We start from the raw sequence: 26,674 nt of genomic DNA, 5'->3' as shown, positions 1-26,674 counted from the left end.
TGGTACTCTTTGGTTCAGCTCAAATATAATTTCTGTATTTCAATTGCACAGCTTATATTATTAATTTAGAGATAAATTATTATATGAGATGCCAATTTTCACTGGTAGTGACTGGCCAAACTATAAAAAATAAGATGGTAGAACTGCTATTGCATTAAGAAATAAGTACTGTAAAATACTCTTTCCTGAACAGTAAATGGATGTCCTTGAAGTTGTAATCCGTTATCTTTCACTCCTACTGTATTCTAATTGTACAGAAAGTCGTTATTAGCTCCCGAAAAAGGATTTCATGTTGTAATAAACAGACAAAAGACAATCCAAGTACAATTTTTTAATAAAGATAATTACAAAAGATGGAAAAATCAGCTCAGAAAGGCCAATTACTTCTTTAATAGATCAGTTTTTGACATAATAACTCACATCAATTTTAAATACTATCACATAAAGCATGGTGGAGAAAAGAAATTTTGCTTCATAATTAGAAAACTCACAATAAAACTTGCCAAGAAAAACAAAAACAAAAAAGGCCATTTTGAAAATAAATACAGTCCATGCCAAAGTAGTATAAAATGAAGCCAGAAGTCTTCAAAAGGAAAAAATTTTTCTTTCCAATATTTTCTCACTCTTTTATGGTTTCTGAAATTGGTGAGACACTCAAATTCAAGGGTTGCTGAGCTGTTCTGATTTGGCTCTGTTAAAAGAGGCAACATAAAATATTAAGGTCCTGTAGGGTCATGCCCAGAAACACATGATAATGCCTTGTTTTTGGAGTATTGACTCCCTTAATCTTTCCAGTGATTTTACAATCTATTCCAAGTTATCCTATAAAGGCTAGCACAAAATTATACGTGGTCAAGTATTTATACGCTTTCTGACAATAAAAATCTCAATTATGATTTTGCTAAACATAACTGCATTATGAATTGTGTTATGCTAGCTCAGTGTTTAAATTTATCCATCTCTCAACACAAAAAATTCACACATACAGAAATTAAGAGAACCAGGAAAAGATCACATAAAGTTAATAGCAAATGGTTTCAGATACATTACGTACAAGAGTACAAACTGATTTATGTTCAGTTATACAGTATTTTTTCTAGTCTTCATCATTTTTTAAGGCAAGTAACAGATGAACAGCCAACACATAAACTGATGGTTAAGATGGCATCTATTACTTTCTGCACCAATATGGACTAAAACTTAGAGCACCTCATACAACTTACTGATGCTCTCAAGCAAGTTCAGTCTAGCACTTCTCAAAAGAATACACACATATACACCCAAAGTAAATGTATTTATTATTTTTATACTATATAAAAATTACTAGATAAGGAATACAATTTACCCTTTGGTATCTGTTTTTTCACCACTACTGTCCTTGGATTTATCTTCTTCCTTAACGTCTAAAAACAAAAATTGGGAAGAGATTGAAGCCTATTTTAAAATATATATACATTTTAAAATATACTTTACTTAAAATATAAAAAGCTGTCATATACAATCTTACTATTCACAAATTCGGTAACTACAGAAACTTTGCTAAATGACAGAGGTTCAAGGAGGTCAATGTAACAACATAGGTCCTGCCCTTCTGAAGTTTTGTTTCCCTTGTACTACAATATTACAGCTTGGACAGTGCTGTGGAGAAGTTCAGCCTACAGACACAAGCACAGCACTGAGGGAGGCTGGGAAAGACTACCACACAGAAGTGACATATGAGGTATCCTAAGAATGAACAGCTTTTGGGTGGGAAAAGGGATGAAGTATCCTGAACAGAAGGAAAACTTACAAGGATTTTGAGGCAAGACAGAATTTTTAAAAAAGATTTTATTTATTCATGAGAGACAGGGCGGGGGACAGGAGGCAGAGGGAGACGGAGGCTCCCAGCAGAGCAGGACTCAATCCTAGGATCCTGGAATCACGACCTAAGACAAAGGCAGATGCTTAACCAAGACTGAGTCACCCAGGCGCCGCAGGCAAAACAGAGACTAACAGGTTAAAAGGAAGAACTAAAAGGCCACTGGGACTGAAGTATTGTGAGAAGAGAGGAGAATTAGGTAAGGTTGGTCCAGAGCGCAGCAGAGGCTAAATCCTACTGTTTACACCCCTTACTTTTAACCCTCACTGTATAAGTCTTCATCATTCTAATAAAAATCAATAAAATAGTAACATTTAACACTACAAACTCAAGATTACTAAACGAATTAGCCCAAATGTGCTGTATTTCTTTAAAGAAGCACATGAACCGAAGTTGTGAAGCAATGACCTGACTATTAATAAAGATATTTGATTATAAACACAATGTTATTAAGCATTCTACATAGACATTTCAGGGGACTGGTCTGACTTACAATACAAATGTGTGTGACAATAAGGACACTATGACCTTTTTTTTCGATTGCTGGCTTAATTTTGGATATGTAAACTCAGTAATACAAAGAGCCAAAATAGAATTGGGAAAGGGAGGAGGAAAAAAGAAATAGCCCCAACTTTAGGTTCTGATTTACAGATTTTTAAAAAAGGTTTTCTATGGTAACATTTCTTTACGTGTAAGACAAAGGATTTTAAACTGGAAGGTCTTAGAAGAGGAGCCACCACAAAATAATATTTTTTTCATTATCATTATCAGTAAAAGTTTAGAGAAGCTAAATACTAAGAGATTAATCCACTACAAGGTCATTAAGTCAGATGAAAAGGTACTCTCATTTTTAGCTAGAACAGCAATGAAAGACAAGTAGCACCCTAGTGAAGGTGCTTTCCCATTTGGGGGGACAAAAAAAGCACAAATAAGCTAAAGATTTTTAAAATGAGAAGAAACTTCAAAAATGACAAGAATATGTACTGATGGTGAAAGAAATGAAAAATACTAGAAAAACCCTACAGCTAAAGCTAAACCCTCCTTACCTCAAATGTAAGTGGAATTTCTGGATGTCAATCAGTACGTAAGAGCAGACTGGAGCCATCATTGTGATACACTCGAGAGTTAAAATTAGAAAATGGCAGAGAATGGTAGCCTACAGAGGAGTGAATCACGAGTAAAAGAACAACTGGAAGTGTGAGATATGCTGGGGAATCCTAACCTCTCTAGTAAAAAAGAAGAAAGAACATGATAGCTAGCTTACTCATGAAACTTCGATGTGACAGATAGAAGGAAAAGGATGCCGGCCAAGTATGTCTATCAGTTTTCCACAAGCTGCAGGGTCAAAATTAACAGCCAGCTAAAACTCATGTTCATCACCCTTACCTGTATACAGGTATCAGGTATCCATTTAATCAAGAAACGCACAAGTGTTAAGAATATATTTAAGATACTGTGTTCCCTAGCCATGAGCAGCGCAATCTAGCTTGGAGGTACATAAAATCCTGTAACGAGGCATGATACATTAAATAAAATGACCAAGGTATGTGTAAGCACTCTGGGAACTCAGATAAAAGATACTAGATTCTGGTGGTAAATTTATAGGCTGAAGCATCATTTTATCCAAAGACAAGCTAGCAGCATTTTTAAGTTATGGCATCAAAGTATTATACCTTGCTCCTCCAACCCAGCTTCCAAATACCTTATCTTTCCTCAGAGTTTTTATATTTTCATCAAACAATTTCTGAGCAAAGTCTACTCTATTAGCTTTCTCACAATAGTGAAACTGGTCTAAGGATAACTCTTCTTTCGTGTCTTATTCCCATCAAATAGACTTTAGGTAGTTAAAAACTATCTCAGAATTTGAGCTCTGCTCAGACTACAAATGGATCTATAACCACTTGGTCTTCTTACCCAATCTGTATCATAGTGTGATGTTTGCTATTTTACGCCATCAGCAAGAGAAGGTAAGAAGGTTTTCTAGATTATAAGAGCAAATGTGACTAGTAACATTAACAGTTTTAAATAAAGGGTTTAAAAGGTAAGCACCACTTACCACAGGGAAAAATGTCATCTACCTAACATAACCACCCCTTTAATACTTGTGCAACTGACTTCAGGATTTCATAAAAAATTGCAATGAAGCTCATTTTAAAAACTTACAATTAAAATACATTTGCCAAAAAATAAATCTGACCTGCTTTTTTGTCCTCCGTTTCCTTCTTGTCTTCTTCAATTCTAGCTTTCTTTGCTCCTTTCTTATGATCAGCCACATTTCTACGTCCTCCTTCTCCTTCATCCTCAGAATCTGAGAATTCTTCATCACAAGCTATCCGTTTGTCTGAGGCTCGAACTGATTAAAGATTTTAACAGAAGTTGACAAAGGCAGTCACAGGTTTTATAATTGTTATAACACATTCATGTACAAAAGTACCAACAAATTTCCACAACGAAAAGTACAGGGTAACTGATGCTTAATAATCTTAAGATTAGAGCTGAATGCACCGTTTGTTCAATACTGAAAATTTAGATTTGATCTAGGAAGGAGTAATTCAAAGAAACATAAAAAACATTTGGGGATCTCAAAAAAAAAATTTAGAGGGAAAAACTATGTTTTATTAATAGAAGGTGTCTTTATCTAAAGAGTGACCATTTATTTCAGAGCTAAAAGGAGATGCAGATAGACAACATTAAAAATATCATTAATACCAAGTATGTTAGAAGGACTACACCACAACAGATACCATTATGCTACAACTTTAGCAATCAATATTAAGTGGAATGAGAGGATAGAGAATCAAACTGAGGGTGCTTAATGTTATTGAATTCATTCTCCTTTGGATAATTGGTATTACTTTCCAATTCATTCCCAAATTTACCTTTTTTCTTTTTTTTGAGAATGTGCATGCATAAATGCATGTGCGGGGGGGGGGGGGGGGAGGATAGAGAGGGAGGGAGAGGGAATCCCAAGCAGCTCTACAACCAGTGTGGGGCCCAGTGCGGGGCTTGATCTCATGACCCTGAAATCATGACCTTAGCGAAAATCAAGTCTCAGATGCTTAACTGACTGAGCCGCCTAGGCACTCCTTGATCATGTATATAGAGTCACATCAACTAAAAACATGATACTCAAATCAGGCTTTAAGGCATAAGAAAGTTAAATCTAAGGGCGCCTGGGTGGCTCAGTCAGTTAACTATCTGCCTTTGGCTCAGGTCATGATCCCAGGGTCCGGGGATTGAACCCCGCCATTGGGCTCCCTGCTGTGTGGGGAGCCTGCTTCTCCTTCTCCCTCCCCCCCCCACACTTGTGCTCTGTCAAATAAATAAATAAAATCTTAAAAAAAAAAAGTTAAAATCTATGTAAGATTAAAAATGGGAAAACAGGACAATAATAATAGTGTTCTCATGAAACGTAACCCATAGTGAAATTCTTGGACCACTAAAACCTTTAATTAGTTGTGATAATTTTTAACAAATCAGAAGAATGTAGTAGAATACACATCAAAGCATTATCTTACTAGAAATTCTCTTATCTGGATCTTCTCCATCTTCATCTCCGCTGTCTTCATGAACAGCATCTTCTGGAATAGCTTGCATCTGGACGCCAGGTGCATGAGGTAACATGCGTAAATTTTCAAATAAACGCTGTCTAAATTACACACGCAAATTTATTAGACAAAATTCATTTCTTTTCAAGTTCCTCTTAAATGTAAGAGGAAACATTAAGCAAAAATTTCATCTTTTATCTGACTTAACCTATGAGTTAATAACATATAAAAGCATGATACTTCACAGACTATCATTAATCCATCTAAATCCTCAAAATTTACTACATACTATTTCATTCCCCATTTCAATGATGAGAAAATATAAGCCTAAATGCAAATTAACCTGCCAAATGTCACAAAACTAGTGTGTGACAGAGAGAGAGAGAGAGGACACAAACTTGTGTCTCTGTACTACAATAGCTCTCTAAACACTTTGTTCTTGGAGGGGCACCTGGGTGGCGTAGTCGTTAAGCGTCTGCCTTCAGCTCAGGGCGTGATCCCAGAGTCCTGGGATCGAGCCCCACATCACGCTTCTCTGCTAGGAGCCTGCTTCTTCCTCTCCCACTCCCCCTGCCTGTGTTCCCTCTCTCGCTGGCTCTCTATCAAATAAATAAATAAAATCTTTTTTAAAATAAATAAATAAACAAACACTTTGTTCTTAGAGATAAAGCTTTACCAAAATGTTTCAAAAAGGAAAATTTCACTTTCATGTAAGGCAAGTATACAATTTACGGTGCCCTTTGAAATTTAAAAATCCATTTTAATAGAAAATGGAAATATTTTTGAGCTATGAAATACATTTTCATTATATCAGAAAAAATAAAGAAATCTTAAGGTTTCAAATGCTTCTGAAAAAGACAAAGGAAATATCTGATATATAAAAATAAAGATGAAATGTTTATCACATCAATTCAATGATCTCTTACTTTATCTTTTCCATATATTCTGGAGTGTTCTGGTTTGTCATGTTTGAAGGACTAATATGCAGTTTGAAGTCCGGGCCAAAATACTCAAAGTAATCATTATATGGCAATTCTATTAAAAACAATGAAATAAAGTGACATATTAAAAGCTCGGTTTTCACACAAACCCATGCACAAAATCCAGATTCAAGCTGCGAAATATTCCCCAAGAAAACTTTTAAAATAAAGTGACCGCTCTCCTATTTACATGGTTTGGAATCTACTCTAACCATCCATCCGTTCATTTGTATATATTGACAATTCCATCCAACAAAGATATCATAATAATACTTACCATTGGGAATCTCACAATCGAGGGCAACTGCAGTCTCGTATGTCCAACATCGAGCAACATTACGAATTGTGTATCCACCTCCCCCAAGCATCAGTAATGGTAAATTGAAAGTTTTCACAACTTCTACACATTTAGCATGACCTGAGACAAAAAAAAAAAAGATTTGGGTAACAACAAATCTAAGTATTTTAAAATAAGTTTTAAAAAGATAATAAATGCAAACTAAACTGAACTAAATTAAAAATAAAAATAAAAACAAAATAAGAGAAAGAAACAGTTAGGTTGCATGTTATTTGAAGATAAATACCAAAAGGAGCAACCAAAAGCACCTAAAATGGCTGCCTTGGTTGGGATTGCAAAACCCTTTTTATTCATGTATGCATGTATCAACAAAATAAAAAACAACCTAATTTACTGAAACAGCATTAATTATAGTTATAAATATCAATTCCAAATGCATACATATATTTGACAAAAACCAATGAAAAATACAAAACATGTGGCTCTGTGTTAATACAGTAGGCAAAAAATTATAATGAAAACTTTTATGGGAAGTTCTAGGAAAAAAGAAAAAGCGTGTTCCTGGGACTATCACCCTTTAGAACTGCTTACCTTTGACTGTCAGATTGAAGCACCCGAGCCTGTCACCAGACAGTGAGTCCGCACCACACTGGAGCACCACGGCACTGGGCTGGTACATCTCCATCACCTTTGAGATAATCTATGTACAAGATAACACATGTTACTATCTGTAAAATTATTTTAAAATTCCATTTTGATTTTGAAAATAATAATACTTACAGGCTTAAATATCTGCCCATAGGATTCATCATCTATACCATCTCTCATTGGAAAATTGACAGCATAGTATTTGCCTTTTCCTGCACCAATATCCTGAAATACACAAACAGCTCTTAGAGAATATCTGAGAGTAAAAATGCTTGACATGTTTATTAAAGTATTTTTTTACAAGATTGAAAAACTAGGTAACAATATCCAATTCTGGATTCATCTTTTAGGTTAAGAAAGGAAATAATACAGAGTAAGTGTAAATTGCAATATTAATGGGTTGTTTTAATAAGCTGAACAGAACTGATTCCAGTTAATCGGTAATGGTTATTTGGCGAGAAAAGAAATTTAACAATTAAAGGCAATATTACATTAGACCAAGAAATTAATCATGAACAGAATATGTAAGACAACGTTATGAGTAAAACTACAGAAAATACTCTAAGCCAAAGAATCGTGCAGGACAATTGTCTCTATAATGCAGAATCCCTCTTGTGGCTCACATTCCGGTATAAGTTTATTTATGATGAAAGAAAAGCTCCTACTTTCCTCAAGTTTTGACAACTGCAGACTAAAGCACCAAAATCCGCTCTTTAATTGGGCTTGAAATAAATTTTGTTTCTACTCGTTGAATAAATACCACTCTAGGCATTAATACTTCCCAAAGAAGCAAGAGAAATGGAGAACCGCGTTCAGCAATATATAAACACTTAAAATACATATATATATATATATACACACACACACACAACATATACTGTTTGTACATATTATGCATGCACAGATGCATGTGTGTAAATGTACCTGAGTACACACACATATAATTCCTAGAAGAAATGGTATGGCACAAAAATTGCTACAAAACAGTTCTTTAACTGCAACACTAAATAATTGGCAGTAACTGATTCTTATGTGTTTTAAATTAGGTCTCAGTATACATGAATCCTTAGGATTACTAATGCTTTTGTAGAAGACTCCCTTTATCTCTCATATAATGATATGAGCTTGATTCATTTTAAAAAAGCATAGTTTATCCTTCAATATTAGAGTTATCATGACCCAACTGCCAATGGAGAAAAAGTGGAATTACATATCTCCCCCACCAATTTTTCTTGAAGAAATCTAAATCTAAATATTTATATGTTTGTATTTATAAACCATTCAGATGTGGACAAACTAAAGCATTATGAATCCCTAAAATCCTGCACTAAAACTAAACTCCTAGAATATACTTTGACACAAAGATTTCAGAATACAGAAAGTTGGTCGGCACTTCTCACCCTAGCCAAAAGTTGGCACCTCAGCTGCCGCCCTTGTTGCACCAAACTTTATCCCTTCCATTTCTTATTCCTCAAATGCTACTTTATCATACCCCCTTTTCCTCTACCTTAGACTCCTGATCTAATAAATGTAAGCAGTTTTAACAAGCATCTAAGCTCAAAGCAGCTTTCTTTTCTAATTTAGAATGAATTGGCAGGTAGAAAAGAGAATGTTTATTAAACTAACATCAGGGGTGCCTGGGTGGCACAGCGGTTAAGCGTCTGCCTTCAGCTCAGGGCGTGATCCCAGCGTTCTGGGATCGAGTCCCACATCGGGCTCCTCTGCTATGAGCCTGCTTCTTCCTCTCCCACTCCCCCTGCTTGTGTTCCCTCTCTCGCTGGCTGTCTCTATCTCTGTCAAATAAATAAATAAAATCTTTAAAAAAAATAAATAAATAAATAAAATAAAATAAAATAACATCAAAGATACATACAAGTTTTATGAAATTCTAAATATAACTCCAGGTATAATGACTGATTTTGATTTCCTTACAAATTTTGGGCACACTTTTATAATAACCAAAGGGAAAATATTAAGACGACATTTCATATAGTAAGTGTAAAATCTTTAGTGAGTAAAAGAGAATTTGAAAGTCATTCTAAAATCTTTAAAAAACACCCATTCTCCAATACTTTCTAACAACTTCAAACAATCATAAGAATACTGTCAGAAATGAACACAGAGGCCACATTTTACCATTTCTGAGATTAGTTAGGATTATATTGAAAAGAGACTTTAAGCTTAAAACTGGGAAGGTTTTGCTGAATTTCCACTGAGTACAATGGCTGTCGACAAAGGAATTCTACTGGTTTAGAGTAGTGGTTCTCAAACGTTAGTGTGCAGAATCAGTTTCTGATGCCTAACAGTATGTTCCTGGGAGCTGCTGATACTGCTAGTTTAAGAGTCATATTCTAAGAATCAGTATATAAGTTAAGACCAAGGGGAAAAGGCACTGAAGGAGCAAACAGGCATGGAACTGAAAATATACATTTGCAATTTTAAAAGCCACATAATTTAAACTCAAATAAACAATTGACCTTCTATCCATTTATAAGTAAAGAAAGATTTCACCATCACAACTCTCACTGAAAGAGCACCATCTTGTGGCCAAATAAAAAAAAATTCATATTTGAAATATAAAGCCACTCTTCAAACTTTTGGTTAACTACATACCACAGATATGAAAAATAACCTTAATAAAATAACTCAGAATACTGAGTGGCGTGATAAGAGAAATTTCGCATATAATCCAGGCTGAATTAAAAACGGCTATTTAAATTTTTGAATAAATTTCAACAGGCACATGGTTTGGTTCAAGAAAAACTAGCGAAGCAAAAAAACTTGAGGAACTTTGTACAAACAAGAACTGACCAGTGGTTTACACACTCATAAAATAAAAAAAGCACTAAATGGAAGAAGACAAGAGAAATATAAAAGACATGCACTTAATGTAATAGGCAGGCAGGATAAGCTACGGCATTCTTTCTCCAAATGGTATAGACTACAAATTTCAGAAGCTTAAGGAAAAAGATTTTAAAATAAGGCCTATTAAATCAAGACTCATCATAAAAGGAGGGGAGTACAAGAACCTAAAAAAGACTTGGTTATTTTCTTCCACCAATTTTACAATCAACAGCAACATTGGCTATTGTCAAGTAGGTTTTGAAGATGCAAATAAACATCTAGAAAACTTCTTCATGCGTCAGTGATGTTCAAAAATAATTATTCAATCAAAGAAAAATGGCTGAGCAAAATAAAGTCCTCTCAGTTCTCATTAAATTTTTGCTTATAGTCAACAAAAGTGAATTCTAACAAATGTTATATAGCATATAAAATGACTCAATTGTGCATACAAGTTTCTAATGAATGACTCAAGAACAGTATTAGTTTAGATACATGATTATTAGCTTCCTCATTTCTCCTAATTTTTATATCATAATACTTATTCAGACAGAAATTCAGTCTTACCCTCAAGTCTCCTGTTCCAGGAAAGTATTCCCCATATTTATGGAATGATACAGTCATTACACGATCTGTCGTATAAAAAGCTTCTTCAACACCATCACCATGATGGATATCAATATCAATATATAAGACTCTCTGATGATACCTGAAAACAAAGCCACCAGTTAAGTTTTTAAGAGGTTTGAAAAGATGGGAAGAACCACCATGGGTTCAGAAAAACTATTTTTGAGCTCTTGCATTTCAGAATGTTTAATCCCCTTTCTTACTTTATTTCCAGCCTAAGAGACCATTCAAACATCTAAAGTTACAAGTTTGAGCCTTAGATCTTTAAGTCCTCCTCCCTTTAGCCCCAATCTTGGTAAGAAAATATATTTACTCTCCCTGTAAAATCTGTCCAGTTCTACATGTTTTAAAAACATACTACCTGTTTTTATATATTAACAACTGAAGATTATACTGTACTTACACTATTATAACTTTAAAACATCTCTTTAGTAAATTTTCAATATTATAAAATAGTGGTTAGCAATCTATGGTTAAAAGCCCAAATCTGACCAACGGAGTCTTTTTGTAAAGCCTTGAGGTAAGAATAGTTTTTACACTTTTAATTCACTGAAAAGTAAAATGAAAACAAGCATATTTCATATGTGACAAGGGAAAAGCAAATTTCAATGTCCATAAATACAGTATTACTGAAACATGGCCATGCTTATTTGTTTACAGATTATCTATGGCTTCTTTTGTGCTTTCAACTGCAAAGTAGAGTAGCTGTGACAGAAAGCACATGTGGTACTCTCCTCACTTCACAGTGCTGCCTGCAGCACTACAAATGCTGTGATGCAGTGACAGCGTGGACTGTTTTAAGAACTGTGTGTATCACCGTACTGTGACGTCTTCCTACCAGTACATACCCGTGTCAAAACAAGAGAAAAGGAAATGAACTTTAAATGTCATACTTTCATGGCATGGTGAACTGAGGATTATTTTGTTATTAAATTAAATGGCAGTGCTTTGTGTGTTTGCTACACAATGATATCACCACTATGTTGAAGAATCATATAAACTGACATTATCAAACTAAGCACTCATCAGAATAGTCTCAACACACAGGATAGCACCATTCAGCAAAGCTTTCGGAAGGGAGAAAAAAAAAGCGGAATGTCTCATCCTAGTAGACTTTCTTCACAAAAATAATTAAAAAGTGGTTAACCAAGTAAATTTCTGAGTGGTTCATCAGTGGCTTATCAACAGTCAATTAATTAAATCATGATTGATCATGCCAGTTAAAGAAATATGTCTGAACAAATTAAATTAAAACGTGTTTAACGCTATAAGCAAGTGGGTAAGAACTGCTGCTCAGAGATGAAGACACAAGAACCAAAATCAACAGTGAATTAAAAACCAAGGCAAATAATTTCAAGTGGTTTTCCTGGGCTCTCAGTGAGTTAACTGAAACATTTTAGTTGTTTATCTGAGGAGTTAATACCAACTTTTAAATGACTGAAACAGTATTCATGGAATAATTACAGGCAAGAACATTTCTGATACTGAGAAAACACTAATTCACTACAATCTGAAGTGGAATCTGCTAAGACATGTTACAAATGATAATGGTTAAAAAAAAATGTTGTAAATTTCCAAATTCTTAAGTCTCTATAGATCTAACTCAAACTACAGTCAAGGATAACTTTAAAACTAACTCCTTTAGTAATTTAGAGATAATTATAACCATTAGTAGAGAACAAAGCCCCATTCCATGTGGAAACTAGGCAATTAGCTAGACTCATTCAATGAACAAATTTTCTTAAACACAAGATTTCAAATTTTTGCTTTCAGAAGTTAAAACTTACAAAATGTTATTAGCACATAAAATTCCAGGGTTGTGTCATCTTTCATTAATTGAAACTGTAACTTAAATCTAAATGTCCTAACTACTTCTAGCTTTTTTTAAAGGGTATTAAATGGGAGTTTTAAGCATGTATATGCATCTCATTCTTATTAATCCAAAAAATGGGAAAATGTCCTGTATTTCTATAACGGTTTGTAATGAATCCATACAAGACTCACCAATGAACTATTTTTAACCTGCTGTTTCTTTGATATATTTTTAAAAGTTATAGACTTGTATCATTTTAATTAAAACTTTTTCATGTAAGAAAAACAGCAACATAAATTAACTTACTTTAGTAATTCAAGGATAGCAAGTACAATATCATTAACGTAACAGAATCCTGATGCTTCTGATTTCTTAGCATGATGTAATCCTCCAGCCCAGTTAACAGCCATATCAGTTTGTTGTCGGTTTAACTTCACAGCCCCAGCTAAAAGACAAGACAGGGTAGACTTCGAAAGTGTTTAAAATAAAAAAATTAATGTAACTAGACAAAAGCCCTATAGGAAAGAGTATGCCATGTATAAAAAAAAGTTTAAAATTACAAAAAGATAAGGATCATTGGAACACTAACAACAGTTTCTCCTTAGGTATTATCCTACAGATGTGATCTGATTAAATAAGAGCATTTATGGAAAGTGGCAGCTAGAAGAGAGATAGAGGAGAGAAATCTCTTAAGTGAAAATACAACAGAAGTAAGAAAAAGTTCAAGTCATTATGATCATAAAGCATGGGGTTTATTTATTTATTTTTAAAGAAAAAAGGTAACTACTTTTATTTATTATTTTTTTAAAGTAAGCTCTACGCCCAATGTGGGGCTTGACCTTACAACTCCCAGATCAAGTCATATACTCCATCAACTGAGGCAGTCAGGTGCCTCAAACATGTGGATTTTTAAAGACAACTGTACTACTATAAACATACAGACTACTTTTGTTATCAAAATCCACTACCACTAAAAACTTTTGCTTTAAACAAATAACCTAAAAGTTACATACATATTTAAATCAATTTTAAGATCTGAATCAGGACACTTACCAACCGAGCCACCAGTTGAGAGCTGACAAAACTCAAAGAGTCCATCAAACACTGGACAATCTTCTCCAACATTAACTGTGAAAGATGGATTTCAGTTAGTATCCATTCTATGAATTAATGAAAAGATTTTCTTCCAAAATTTGTTCCTTACAAATACTTTTTTATTTGATGCAATCACAAAACACACATCATAGAAGAAATCTAAACTCTGCTATTTAAAAATACAATTTATCATTTTATCCAAGCTAATTAAAGTGCTATGCATGAAACACCACCACCAAATCTTACCAGGATTATCTGTAGAACACCTCTGCTCTGTTACTAAAAAAATTAATAGCCATCAAAATATAAAAGGCATTTATTTAATTAAAACATGCACTTAAATTTTAGGCATTTCTCCTTAAATATACAATGAATTAATCAGGATTCTAAAAAATTTAAGCAACTTTAATTCCTTTATGATTTATTTTCTCTAAAACTCCCTAAATGCACAGAATATCCATTAACTTTGAAATGTATTTTAGTGAGTACTAAAAAGATAAAGCAGCTGGTTCCCTACCCAATCTTAAAGGATGGTAAGAATTAATTAGGTTCGTAACAGCCAAGACATAGAAGGAAGGGGTATATAAAGCACAAGGAAACGACATACAGATACATGACACATCGCAATATACTTAGTTCCTTAGTACTGACAGGATAAAAGGGATACATTATGTATATGACCCATTCCCAGCCTCTTCCCACCCCCCAAATTATAACCTCTTAAAAAATAAGGGTAATTATTTTACAAGCTTTGTATACCCATAATTTATTATCACTATAATGAATTTTAGTTTCTTGCTGCTCAGATATAATCAAAATCTTAATTCAGTATTATATATTAAATCAATCCCATTAATTCATTTGCCCTATCTATCCATAACTTTTAATCTAAGCCTGAATCTCCATAAAAAAAAAACAAGGATAAATAATGTTCTATTTACATTACAGCATTTTATTGAGTAAATGAAATAATCTATAGCACAAATGTATACAAAGTTCTACAAATGTATAAGATGTCTAGCAACTACACTTAATACTATTGAAATTGTTCTTTTTTTAAAAAAATCACTAAAGACTACAGAGTCTACAGAACAGAAATAGTGATGAGAATGAACTTCAGTATCAAGCTTTAAAAAAACGCTGTTCCAATCATTTTAGGATGACATTTTGCATTTCACTTTCAAGCCAACCAACTACTAATAATAAAACACTTTTTATCTTATAAACAGAATACTATATAGAAGAAAATCAAAAGCTTCACTAACAAAGGGGAGGAACAGATTATATATTACAGTCACATTAACTAAAGCACACAAATAGAAGAAATATATATATATATATATATATATATATATATATATATATATACACATATATATATATCAGGCTAAGTCCAATCAAAGTATATATATATATGTTTTTTTTTTAAAAAAGCAGGGGAATAAGGTCTCCCCACCAATATCCATTATCCCAAAGTTAACAAGGGACCAAAACAAAGACAGCTCTTTGGCAGTCTGGCAGACCAATAGGCTTTGGGTAGATTTTTTTTTAAAGATTTTATTTATTTATTTGAGAGAGAAAGGAAGAGGGAGAGAAAAAATCTCAAGTTGACTCTGTGCTGAGTGCGGAGCCTGATGCAAGGCTCAACCTCAAGACCCTGAGACCGTGACCTGAGCTCAAATCAAGAGTCAGACGCTTAACCAACTGAGCCACTCAGGCGCCCCTGTTTTTGTTTTTTTAATTTAAAATAGCTCTTGGGGGCACCTGGGTGGCTCAGTTGGTTAAGCGTCTGCCTTCAGCTCACGTCACGCTCTCAGAGTCCTGGGATCAAGCCCTGCATCAGGCTTTCTGCTCAGCGGGGAGTCTGCTTCTCCTTCTCCCTCTGCCTGCTGCTCCTCCTGCTTGTCTCTCTCTCTCTTCTCTGTCAAATAATAAAATCTTTAAAAAAACAAAAACAAGAATAAATAAAGTAGATTTAGTACTTTTACACTGACTTTTCAAACCAATAATTAATTTTAAAAAGTATTTTATATCAGGCAGAATACCTAGATTTGGATAACTCTATAAGCTTCTAAAAATACTCATTTATACTTATCAATACTAATATATACTTTTAACATAGAAACGTACATCTCTGCATCTGCTTACTATACTCAGACATGTTATCTGGTCTTATTGAACGTAGAAATTTGATGTACTCATCACTGTGGTATTTTGTCATTTCTTCAGCAGTGGCTTTATGGGGCCTCTGTGAAGAAAAACAAATGTCAGAATTGTGGAACTACAACTGGTTATATCAGAGTTATCAAACACAAAGTATACCATTTCCCCTAATAGTCCTCTCAAAAGAACTAGGTCTGCCAGAACAAAAATTCCAAAGCTAATCCAAATTTATACCTGTGTGTTTTAGAAAACAGTAATCAATTCCAAAGCTAATTCCTACTCCTTTAAAAGCATTAGACAGGTCTGACCCCAACTATATATTAATCACTTCTTTTATTTTAGTGGAAATGGGGTCAACACTTACAAAGTTGAATCTGTGTTCAGAAACTACTTTCTCTCATTTTCCATCATAAACATTCCGTTCTATATCCAGTGAGAATGAGACTCATTCTCAATTATAAGTCTTTGTTCACGATCTCTCTTCCTTTCCTTTGCCTATCCTAATTATCCTTGTTCCCAAGAGTTCAATTTCATTTATGACACACTTCTCCCAGAAGGCTTCCAGGAAATCTATCCAATTCCTCTTCTGTAAATGTTTGTATCTGAAAGAAAGTAACTCATAGACACCCAATATTGCTAACTGCTTCAAGTCTTTCTTTTCTCCCCAAATAGGCAAGAATTGTTGTGCCTTGCATTTGTTTATATATACCTCCATCAGTGCAAAAACATTTAAGGTGGTTGTATCCTAAATGTTAGCTGTAACTGTGCATGCCCACTAACGCATTGTTCTGTATGCCAATAAATATTTGTAGAATTTTCTACGTAGTTCTTTTGTAATAGTCCCAGGTCAACTCTTCAGCAGCACAGCCAGGTCAACCACTACTGTAACAAAAATATTTTGTAGGCTAAACCGAGTTGTTCTCCAGAATGTGAAAAGGTGGGGTACGAGAAACTTTTAGAAAATGGTTGAGGAAGAGGGACAAGAGAAGTCATAGTTCCCACACTCTCAGTTTTCTCTGAAGAATAAAACAAAAAGAGGATTTTCTGTTTTATTCCAGACCTTTTCATCTGCTAAATGCACTTCAAAGGGAACAATAAACAAAGTTTCAAAGCAGATTAAAAAAAATTATCACCAATGAATATTCATCAAAGGTATACTCACATATATTTCCATTTTTCTATATAAGCCATAATTTAGCAGCAAGTTATGGGTCATGCGGATTCTATGAGGTTTCATGGGATGACCCTGTCCATAATAGTAATTTCCAATATCACCTAAAATAGAAAAAAGACAAACTGAACAATACAAACAAGAAAATCTTCACAAATGATCTAAATTTATGTATGTTCATCATTAGAAGGCACTTACCACCTAAACAAGATTTAAAACCTTAAATAATGATTTTCGATTTTTCAACTTTCAAACTGTAAAACCAAGATACTGTGTACACATTTATATGTGATAACTCCGTTAATACATATGACGCTTATTTATAGGTTAAAGCAAGCAAGCTTTTCTGATTTCCAGTTGACCAAAATTTTGGATTAGCCCTAATAAAATACTCTATACTACACACTTAAAAAAGTAGTTTTACTCACTTAAATTGATCATTATTTTTTGTGTTTATGGGCAAATTCAGATGCCTAAATTCTGAGTTTCAGTTATTTATTTAAAAATTTTACAGCAAATATTGCTTCTTGAATATTTACTGGCTTCCCAGAAATTCTTTAAATTGGAATTATGGGGATTAAGACGTTCTACACATCCATCACAGTCTTTATAAGAGAAAATTTTTGGTAAATGAAACTTAGACCCTAAATAAAGTTTTGCTCTGGTAAGACATACTCAGGACATTTTTTTAAGATAGTAAGGATATTCTGTCTCATTCTTCATGATTAAAAGTTGTAACTGCCAGCCTATCTCTCTATGACATCTTATATTACCAATGTCTTAAACCAAATCCTCACCTATCGAATTTCAATGAAATCAATACTTTTAGGTGACGACCCAGTGTTTTTATAATAAAGTAATACTAAGGAAACCCCTAAAAATATACTATTTTTTAAATGTAACAAGTACTTTTTTCAACAGCCTGTATAAAATTAGAAATTACTTTTAGTATTAATTCTAGTCTTTAAATAAATAATTCCAAATTTTTATTAGGACAGTCAAGCTGATTTTAATGGCTTGAAGTTAATCATTCCAACACGTTTATATAAAAGCAAGGGATAAAGAATGCCATCTCCCCACCTTCAGGATCAAAAAAAATTCTTTCAAATCCTGCCTAAATACACACTTTTTTTTGTTTAATAAAAACTGAGAACTCAAAAACCTGTGTTTCTCTCTCTTCCATATATTTGATAATAGTCTGGGATGAACATTCCTACTTCCCAACAGGCCTATTTTATAACCTACCTATTTCTAAATACCACTACTGCTTGATTTTGTTGGTATACCGTTAATTTACTTAATTCTTCATTTCCAACACAAACTCTCTTTTGAAAACAATTAATATATACACAGTTTAAGGGAAAGTCACCTTCCTTAAAACAAGAGCCAACAAGGCTAAGACAATACAGACAAGTAGCAAGCAGGGCTAAGGGGATGTGCAACATTCCTCTGCATTTATCACAATTCAGAGACTATGCGTGAAATAAACTACCTTTATAAGGATGGGCTGTAAAGCTCGTCTCTACATGGTTGGCACTACACATAGTTCCTTGAAAGCAGCCTGGTCTAAAATTCTTAAGGTATGGAAAGCCCACTAGAATTACAAGGCATCAGGTACCCAAGTTAATGCAAGGGAGGTATTCCTAAGTTATCACCACCACCAGAAGAAATCACGGGAGTTGGAATAAAACTAGTCTTCACAGAACTTCCAAATGTCTGTGTAAGATTTACTAACATGAAATGTTTTTAACATCTATCACATTTTAAGATCAAATATTCTAGTTTACAGACATACTGAGAATCCAGTGGAAAGCCACAAATAACATAACAGGAAAGATGTCAATAACCTACAGAAAGGAGACTACAGTTGCAATTTCTCAGCAAGCCTGTTTAAAACAAAAAATGATGATAGCAGCAATTAACATTTATTGAGTGTTCACTAGGAGGTACTATTCTAAGCACTTCACATGTATTATCTGTTAATCTTCTCAATTAACCCTATGATGTAGGTATTATTACTATTGTTCCTATACTGAAGAAAGGTGAGATGCAGCTGAGTCAGGTAACATTGCCAAAGTAACGTAACTAGCAAGCCAGAGGAGCTAGATTCAAACACACGCAGAGCAATGCAAACAATCTTAAGCAGTAGCTTCTAAGAAAGCAATGGCATTTTCAGTCACTAGAAAGAAATGGTAGGGGAAAGCCTGGCAAGAAAAGGATGTAGTATGTAATACAAATATTTTAATAAAGGCTTAGGATCTTTGTTAATTTAGAGAAAATGAATATAAGAAACTATCCAATTCATGAAAGTAACAACTTTTTTTTTTAAACCAATTGAGTCCTCAAATTTTGTTTGAGTATATACATAGCTTTCAACAAGTTTCTCTGCTACAATTAGGGGCCCCAGGCCCATCAAAAATATGGGCACTTCCTAAATGACACATGTCCACAAGGGGAGCTAAGCCAAAGATAAGTGCTATTTTGTTTATCAAGAATTCCTTCAAAACCTAAGGGGGTTATAAAAGAAACATCTCCCAACACTTTCTGGCTTAATCCCATATCTCAAAATTCTCTACAAGGTTGTTTTGTAGCCAACCATTTTTTTTATTAAACATAAAATGTCTTTTCTTAGTTTAAGCACCTACAAATTCCATTCATGATTTAAATGGTTAGTAACATAATTTGGGCATTTTAAATGGTATCTTGATTTTTATCAAAATACACAAAAATGCATTACCAAAGAAGCAAACATCCAGAAAAATTAACACAAGGTGGTTTCTTGAATACAACAAACTTTAATTATCAATGTGAAGAAATTACCATAAAGAATTAGTTATCTGCAAAATTTTAGAAATTGCTCACTCTTCCGAAGAAGCTATTAGAATGAAATGGCTACTAAGATCTACATTCTCTTATCCAAAGTACTTGGGACTAGATGTATTTTAGATTTTTTTTCAGGTTTTATAAATGTAGTAATGTTACATCTGCTGTATATTACGTGATACCCTGGGATCTGCACAGCATTCTATAATCAAACAATATTTTTGCAGCAAAAATGTGTGAATATTCACAGTAAGCAGAATAAAGATTCTAAGTATTAATTCAGATTAAGCTTTGATTCCAAAGGAGTTACAGATTTTTCTTCCCATTTTCAGATAATTTTGAATTTTAAGATTGCAAAACGTACCTTTACCCCTAAAGAAACGCAGGCTACAAAAATTATCCAGAAAATAAACAAAACAACCAAAGGAAGAAAAACTATAGTATTATTTTCACCTTCCACACACTACTTACTTAAGTCCACCACTAGCTTAAACACTCTGGCCACTGGCTTCCGTAATACCACTGTCCTGGACTACCCCATAGCCACTCTGCACCAATCTTGAAATATCAGGAGTTTCTCATGTTCATTCATTCATATAACAAATCAAGAGACTACCGTGCGCCATTCACTATTCTAGGTGCTTGGATAAGTCAGCGAACAAGAGTGATGCCCTAAAAATCCTCCTCTCTAAGCAATAAGTCCTCTAACTGTTCAATCTAGAAACTTAGAGGAGTCGTCAATCCTCTATTCTGTACCACCATCAACCAGCTCCAGCTCCATTTCTAATCCATCAACAAGTTCTATTTGTTGTACTCCCAAAACCTCTGTTAAATGGGTCCATTTCTGTCAGCCACAACCATTATATTTTATGTGGACCAACAAGCATTCAATTCTTGCTTTCAGTCTTCGATACTCTTCACCATCCTTTCTCCACCTGAGTTACATTTAAAAATCCTTCAGCGGTTTTCTACTCCCTGAACCAAGTTCAAAACTCTTACTACAAAGTTTTTGTGGTCTGGCCCTTCACTACCTAGCCTGGCATCCCACTGTTCCTCCATGTCTTCCTTTTTGTTCAGTGTGCCAAATCCTAACTATGTGGCCTTTGCAGTCTGCAATATCTTACAGGAAAATTCTTTTAAGGCTGGCCCATTCTTTTCCTTCAGGCCTTCCTTGAGTACCCTACTAAGGTCCCCACTCTTACTATCTAGCATACAGTTTATTTCATTCTTAGGACTTAAATAATCTTTTGTTCACTTGGCACACAGTAGGGACTTTAAGCCCATTTGATACTTCTAAACCCAAAGCTGATTTCATGAACAAGTATAAACCAACTGTTATTAGAGAGGAATAAAACTTATTAACCAGTACAAACATCCTTATACTTTAACTTTTATTTTATTTTATTTTTTTAAAGATTTTACTTGAGAGATAGCAAGAGAAAGCACAAGCTCGGGTGGGGAGAGAGAGAAGCAGGCTCTCAGCTGAGAAGGGAGCCCGATGTGGGGCTTGACCCCAGGACCCTGAGTTCATGACCTGAGCTGCAAGGCAGAAACCTGAAGGCAGACACTTAACCACCTGAGCCACCCAGGCACCCCTTTATACTTTAACTTCTAAATCTGATCTCATCTATGTTTCAATGCTATTATCATTCCCTAAGAGATTACCAGTACAACTGTTTCCTTAAGTATTTGTCAACTGAAGCATTTACAAGTTTTTGTTGGGAAAAAGAAATAATTACTTAATACTTGTTTTGTTTTTTTTTTGTATCAGTGCAAAGAGTTCCACCCGTGTCACCAAAAGAAAGAAGAAACATCTTCAAGTGCGAGGTATTGACCTCTTCTTGGACATTAAAATCAGTCAGTGTGGTAAAGGATAAGGAGTGGACTGAGTCAAACAGGGATACCAATCTATTTTCATCCGTAAAATAGACAAAATGCCACTGATTCTGTCTGTAACTCAGAGTGGTTTTAAGTAGCAGAGAGAATGTTATATGAAAGTGCTCTACCCATAAAAATAGGGTACTAATCATTTATTCACCAATAATTTAAAAAAACTTTCATTTTTATTTACATGGTAGAGAATATAGACATAAGCAAAACAGACTCTGTCCTCATGAAGTTTATAGTCTAGTGAGGAGGACAAAATTTAGGTGCTAGAAATAGGATAACAGTACAAGTGACTTACAAGGAGAAAAGCAGCAATGAGAATTAAGGTAATAGGAAGAAAGTCCGATTAGGTGAAATCTGAAGGAAACGAAGTAAAGAATAGCTGGGGAAAAGGACCCAAGCATAAGAATAGCTGTTTTATTTGGGCATTACACCCTACTATGTTTAAATAATGATGTGCAATTAAGACTACTGGTATTTATGGTGGCACGTGGGTAACTCAGTCGGTTAAGGGTCAACTCTGGATTTTGGCTTAGGTCATGCTGATCTCAGGGTCACGGGATCAAGCACCATATCAGGCTCTGTGGTCAGTGTGGAGTCTGCTTGTCCCTCTCCCTCTGCTCCTTCCGCCCCACTTGCTCGTGTGCTCTCTCTCTCTCTCAAATAAATAAATAAAATCTTAAAAAAAAAAAGACTACTGGTATTTATGAACTGCTGCTGTAATTCACTCAGCACTCTGATTTGCTGATTACCTGTTTTGGAAGAAAAGATTACCTATTTTATGGATAATATTTATACTACAGCTAAGAATCCATGCAATTTTATTAAAGGCTATCTACCAAAAGATGTTGGCATGGTTGTTACAAATAAAGGTCTAAGAAAATCTGTCAATTAGTTGGCTGCCAAATAAATTCTTATAATCTCCTAGAGTAAACTACAAGTATACTGGGAGGCATGATCTTGGTAAATTTTATATTCTATCTTTGTACAGTGTTGAGTGCTTTTTGCTGAACCACTTGTCTCCAAACACTATGATGCACCCTATCAGAAGAGGAAAAAATAGAGCACAGAGCAGTATCTATACAATTATGTAAATTATGCTTTTATTCAGCCATATTATATCATGTACATCATAAAACAGGCACTAAATGTGATTGGCCTAAAGCTTAATTCAAAACAAAGTACACTTAACATTTCTAGGTAAAGTATTATAAATTATTTTTTTTAATGAAGGTTTTATTTATTTATTTACATGTGCAAGAGAGCAAGGGAAAGGGCAGAGGGAGAGAGAATCTCCAGCAGACGCCGTGCTAAGCACGGAGCCCAATGCAGGGCTCCATCTCAAGACCCTGAGATCATGACCTGAGCTGAAATCAAGTCTGACACTTAACTGACTGCTCCACCCAGGCGCCCCCTAGATACAGTATCATAATTTGTGAGTATTATAATTTGGGACTAACACAATTGGTTTGCTAATTACATTTAAGTACAGAATTCACATCATTTTAAAGTCAGAAGGCATCTCTGCCACTAGGTATATCATTTTACAGAGCAACGATAATCGTGCAATACATACAAGATGACCAAGATTTAGAATTAAGTTTTTGAAAACTTTGGAGGTATGGGTCAATATCTACAGTAAGAAAAGTGAACTTCTTTTACTTTCCTCAAAGATTTAAGGATAATTCATCCATTAATGCCTGAAGGTTCAGCTGGAACCAGCATTCCAGTCATCTAAAGGGTATAGTACTGAACACTAAAGCATACAAAAAAAAAAAAAAAATACATGCCTTTAGAAGTTCCTTTCATTTGCTAGATAGTCTGTGTTGTCAAGAGTGTGCCTAATGGTCCCACTGAGCCTACAGGCAGGATTCCTATGGTTATAGGATCTACTACTTCATTCCTGTACTCTTTCTTTCTTCTACTTTCTTTACCAAGTTAAAACAAGATAATTTAGGCTAGCAGATTTTTAGTTCCAATCCAATCCACATTCTATACCTTCAAATCTCCCAGTTCTGTGGTGCAGAAGCTACTTTACTTGCATCTTCTTTCCTTCCCCCAAAAGAAAAAAAATACCACTACCTTTTTAAGCTGACAAAATAGGATTTTTTAAGTAATGAAAATATAAGCTTTTGGAATTGTTCAAAGTTTAGTAAATATACTATCACATACTAATAATTAGCATAACTATCCCCAACCCATTTAATAATTTCTACAAAACAATTTTATTAGCCCCCCCTAAACCCAAAGAATATTCCAAATGCAAGCAACTAAAAATTCCATTCTAAAAATGAGGCATAAGCCTTAGACAAAAGGCATATAACCTAATGAGAGATTTCCAAATATTCAGTTATACACTGGTTTTGGCCATCAGTAAAGCAGTTGAATGGTCTATAGTAAAGTATTAAGCAACAATCATGGGACTTGAATATTTCAAACTCTACCTACCAAGTCCACATCCTGCCCTGGGCATCCCATTCCCTCAGCAAACACTCATCATAAAGGGGCCCAGAAACAAACAGCTGTTCATAAAACTGTTACTTAAGTGTACCTCCCATTCTACAATTCAAGTCTGGTGACAAGTTACAAGCTGCTTACTTCATCAGAGTCTATCACTGTCAATAGCAACTAACAGCTGCTAAATAAAAGCCTTAGCCTCAGTTTTCCCAACTTAAACCTTTCTTTTACCCCAACCCCTGACAAGAATAAATCTCTAAACCTTAAGAACAGTATCATTGTAAAAATTAGCTCTCACACAGGGTTATTTACTTTCCAATTTGATCAGGGAATGCAGGGCTTGGGTTTTACCACTGTCTCAAAATATGCATGAAAACTTAAAGAATGATATTAACAAATATAAATTCATATTAAATTAAAATGTACTATCTTTACTCCTCCAGGAGGCATAATTTCTATTTGTATTACACATATAGGTAGTGCTCTCAAAAAATGTTTTTAAAATACAGCTCTATTTAATACTAGCCATCAAATATCAAACAATTCAGATTTCTTCTGTATGATGTTAAGTTTTTCCACAAATGACACAGGTGGACATTTTATATAATCAGGCATTAAAAGATTCATCTTTGCTAACTGAAGTAATATGGTATGGCCATTTTCAAATTAAAATCAGATTTATTCTGACCTAGACCTCTAAGATCTTTCCACCTAAGATTTTGTAATATACACATTAATACACCATATGTAGAAAACAACTTCCAAGATTTGTATTGCTTCAGACAGATCAAGTAGGACTTAAAGGTCATTGAGCCTAGCTTCTCGGTAAAATTTTCGAAATCCTCCTCTGGAGAGTAACCCAGTAAAACTATTTACCAAATTAATGTCTTTGTGAAATCTACAGAAGAGGTAATTACTACTCCATTTCCACAGGAAACACAATTCAAGAAATTTAATGTTACTGCTCAAATTTCAAATCAGAGAACCCCTAACATTAAATTATCTGATTCTCATCATAATTTACTGCACCGCAAGCTCAAACTTACCTGATTAGTACACCTGCATTACTCCTCAAAGTTTTCCTACACCAAAACTCCCAACACCTAGAAACAGCTTTCACAAGCAAGATGCCAATGCTCTCCTAAACCTCCAAAGCAGGGTGTATTTCCTGATCGAACAAAGAGCAACAAAGAAGTGGGTGGTAACCGCCTCTCACAGAGACAAGCCAGAACCCATCGAGTCTGATCTACAACACAAGCAGTAACAGCTCCACGTTTCCCTAACACCGTCACATTTCCCGCGAAGGCTAACTACCTCAAACTCGAAAACCCCAATTTTTATCGAGGAAGTGAAGCCTTTCATTTGGATCCTGAGAAAGTGGCGCTCAAAGAACCCGGTGAACAAAGGAGAGGGATGGAGCCTAAGCGAAACGGCAGAGTCAGTGTGTCCCAAAGCGGACGTGGGCCCCCACCCTCGGTTACTACTCGCCAGCCCCGACCCAGTGGAGGGGTCCGGGCTGAAACTGGAGGCGGAGAAAGGAGCAGACGCAGCGGACCAGCCCCAGACGGAGAGGAAGGGCGGGGCGGGGCGGGAGCGAGCGGTGACGGGGGTGGGGGGGATACGGGGGCTGGGGGCGGGGCTCTCGCGGCCGCGGGGCTTTGTGTGAAGTCCCCACCGGGGTAGCTATTTTGACCCGGGGGGAGGGGTCGGGGCCGAAGCAGGGCACCCCCACACCTCCACCCCCGCCAAGTGGCGAGCAGAAGAGAGAAGGCAGGCCATCCCCTTGGCCACCTCCACGAAGACGGGGTAGGCCGGCACCGTCCCACAGGCGGGCCGCCTTTGGGGCGGCGGACAGTATTGCCGGAGAGAGAGCGGCAGGAGGGAAAAGGGGGCGTCCACCTGGCTCCAGCTGCAGAGCCCGCGGGGGCCCCTCGCCGCGGAGGGGCTCCACCTGACGGCGTCGGGTCGGGAATGGGTTAAGATGCGGCCAAACGTCGGTCCCTCCTCCTTCCCACCCCTCAGCACCGGCGCCCACTCGCGTCGGCGGCCGCGGAACTCGGCGCGGCTCCGGGCCTGGCGCCTTAGCCCTGCCCACCCACCCTCCTGCCGGCCGGGCCTCTCACCATCGTAGTAGTAGCAGACTTTCTTCTTGCCGCCTCCCTGACTGTACGCCATGGGCTCCCCGGCCACCGCCGCCTCCGGGCTCCGGCTCCTCCTCCTCCTGCTGCTGCTGCTGCTGCTGCTGCCGCCGCGGCTCGGCGGGGAGAGAAAAGGGCTGGGGCGAAGGTGGGGGTGGCAGTTCCGCAGGGAATGGCTGGCCGGAGGGAGGAGAGGAGGGGACGCCGGGAGGACTCGGTACCGCCCGGCCGAGGCGCCGAGAGCGCGGAGCGGGGGGTGGCAGCGGCGCCAACTCGCGACACTGGGGAGGGGGAGGGGGCAGCCAAACCACCTCCGGAGGCCTAGGG

The 26,674-nt window shown here is 35.9% G+C and overlaps 1 protein-coding gene across 1 annotated transcript; it reads right to left on the bottom strand.

Moving 5' to 3' along the window:
* Positions 1-316: 316 nt before the first annotated feature.
* Positions 317-26,674, bottom strand: HDAC2 (histone deacetylase 2). The gene is made up of 14 exons (XM_026511609.4): positions 26,333-26,674; positions 17,034-17,146; positions 15,839-15,956; positions 13,667-13,741; positions 12,920-13,058; positions 10,741-10,882; positions 7,465-7,557; positions 7,276-7,384; positions 6,664-6,804; positions 6,333-6,441; positions 5,377-5,507; positions 4,056-4,211; positions 1,346-1,403; positions 317-691 (listed from the first exon to the last, which is right to left on the bottom strand). The coding sequence occupies exons 1-14, from the start codon at positions 26,382-26,384 to the stop codon at positions 661-663; spliced, it is 1,467 nt and encodes a 488-aa protein (XP_026367394.1). The 5' UTR covers positions 26,385-26,674; the 3' UTR covers positions 317-660.

Source organism: Ursus arctos, unplaced genomic scaffold, assembly GCF_023065955.2.
Source record: "Ursus arctos isolate Adak ecotype North America unplaced genomic scaffold, UrsArc2.0 scaffold_13, whole genome shotgun sequence".
NCBI classification, from domain to species: Eukaryota; Metazoa; Chordata; class Mammalia; order Carnivora; family Ursidae; genus Ursus; species Ursus arctos.
The sequence above is the reverse complement of the archived record's forward strand: the minus strand, read 5'-3'. Positions and strand labels throughout refer to the sequence as shown.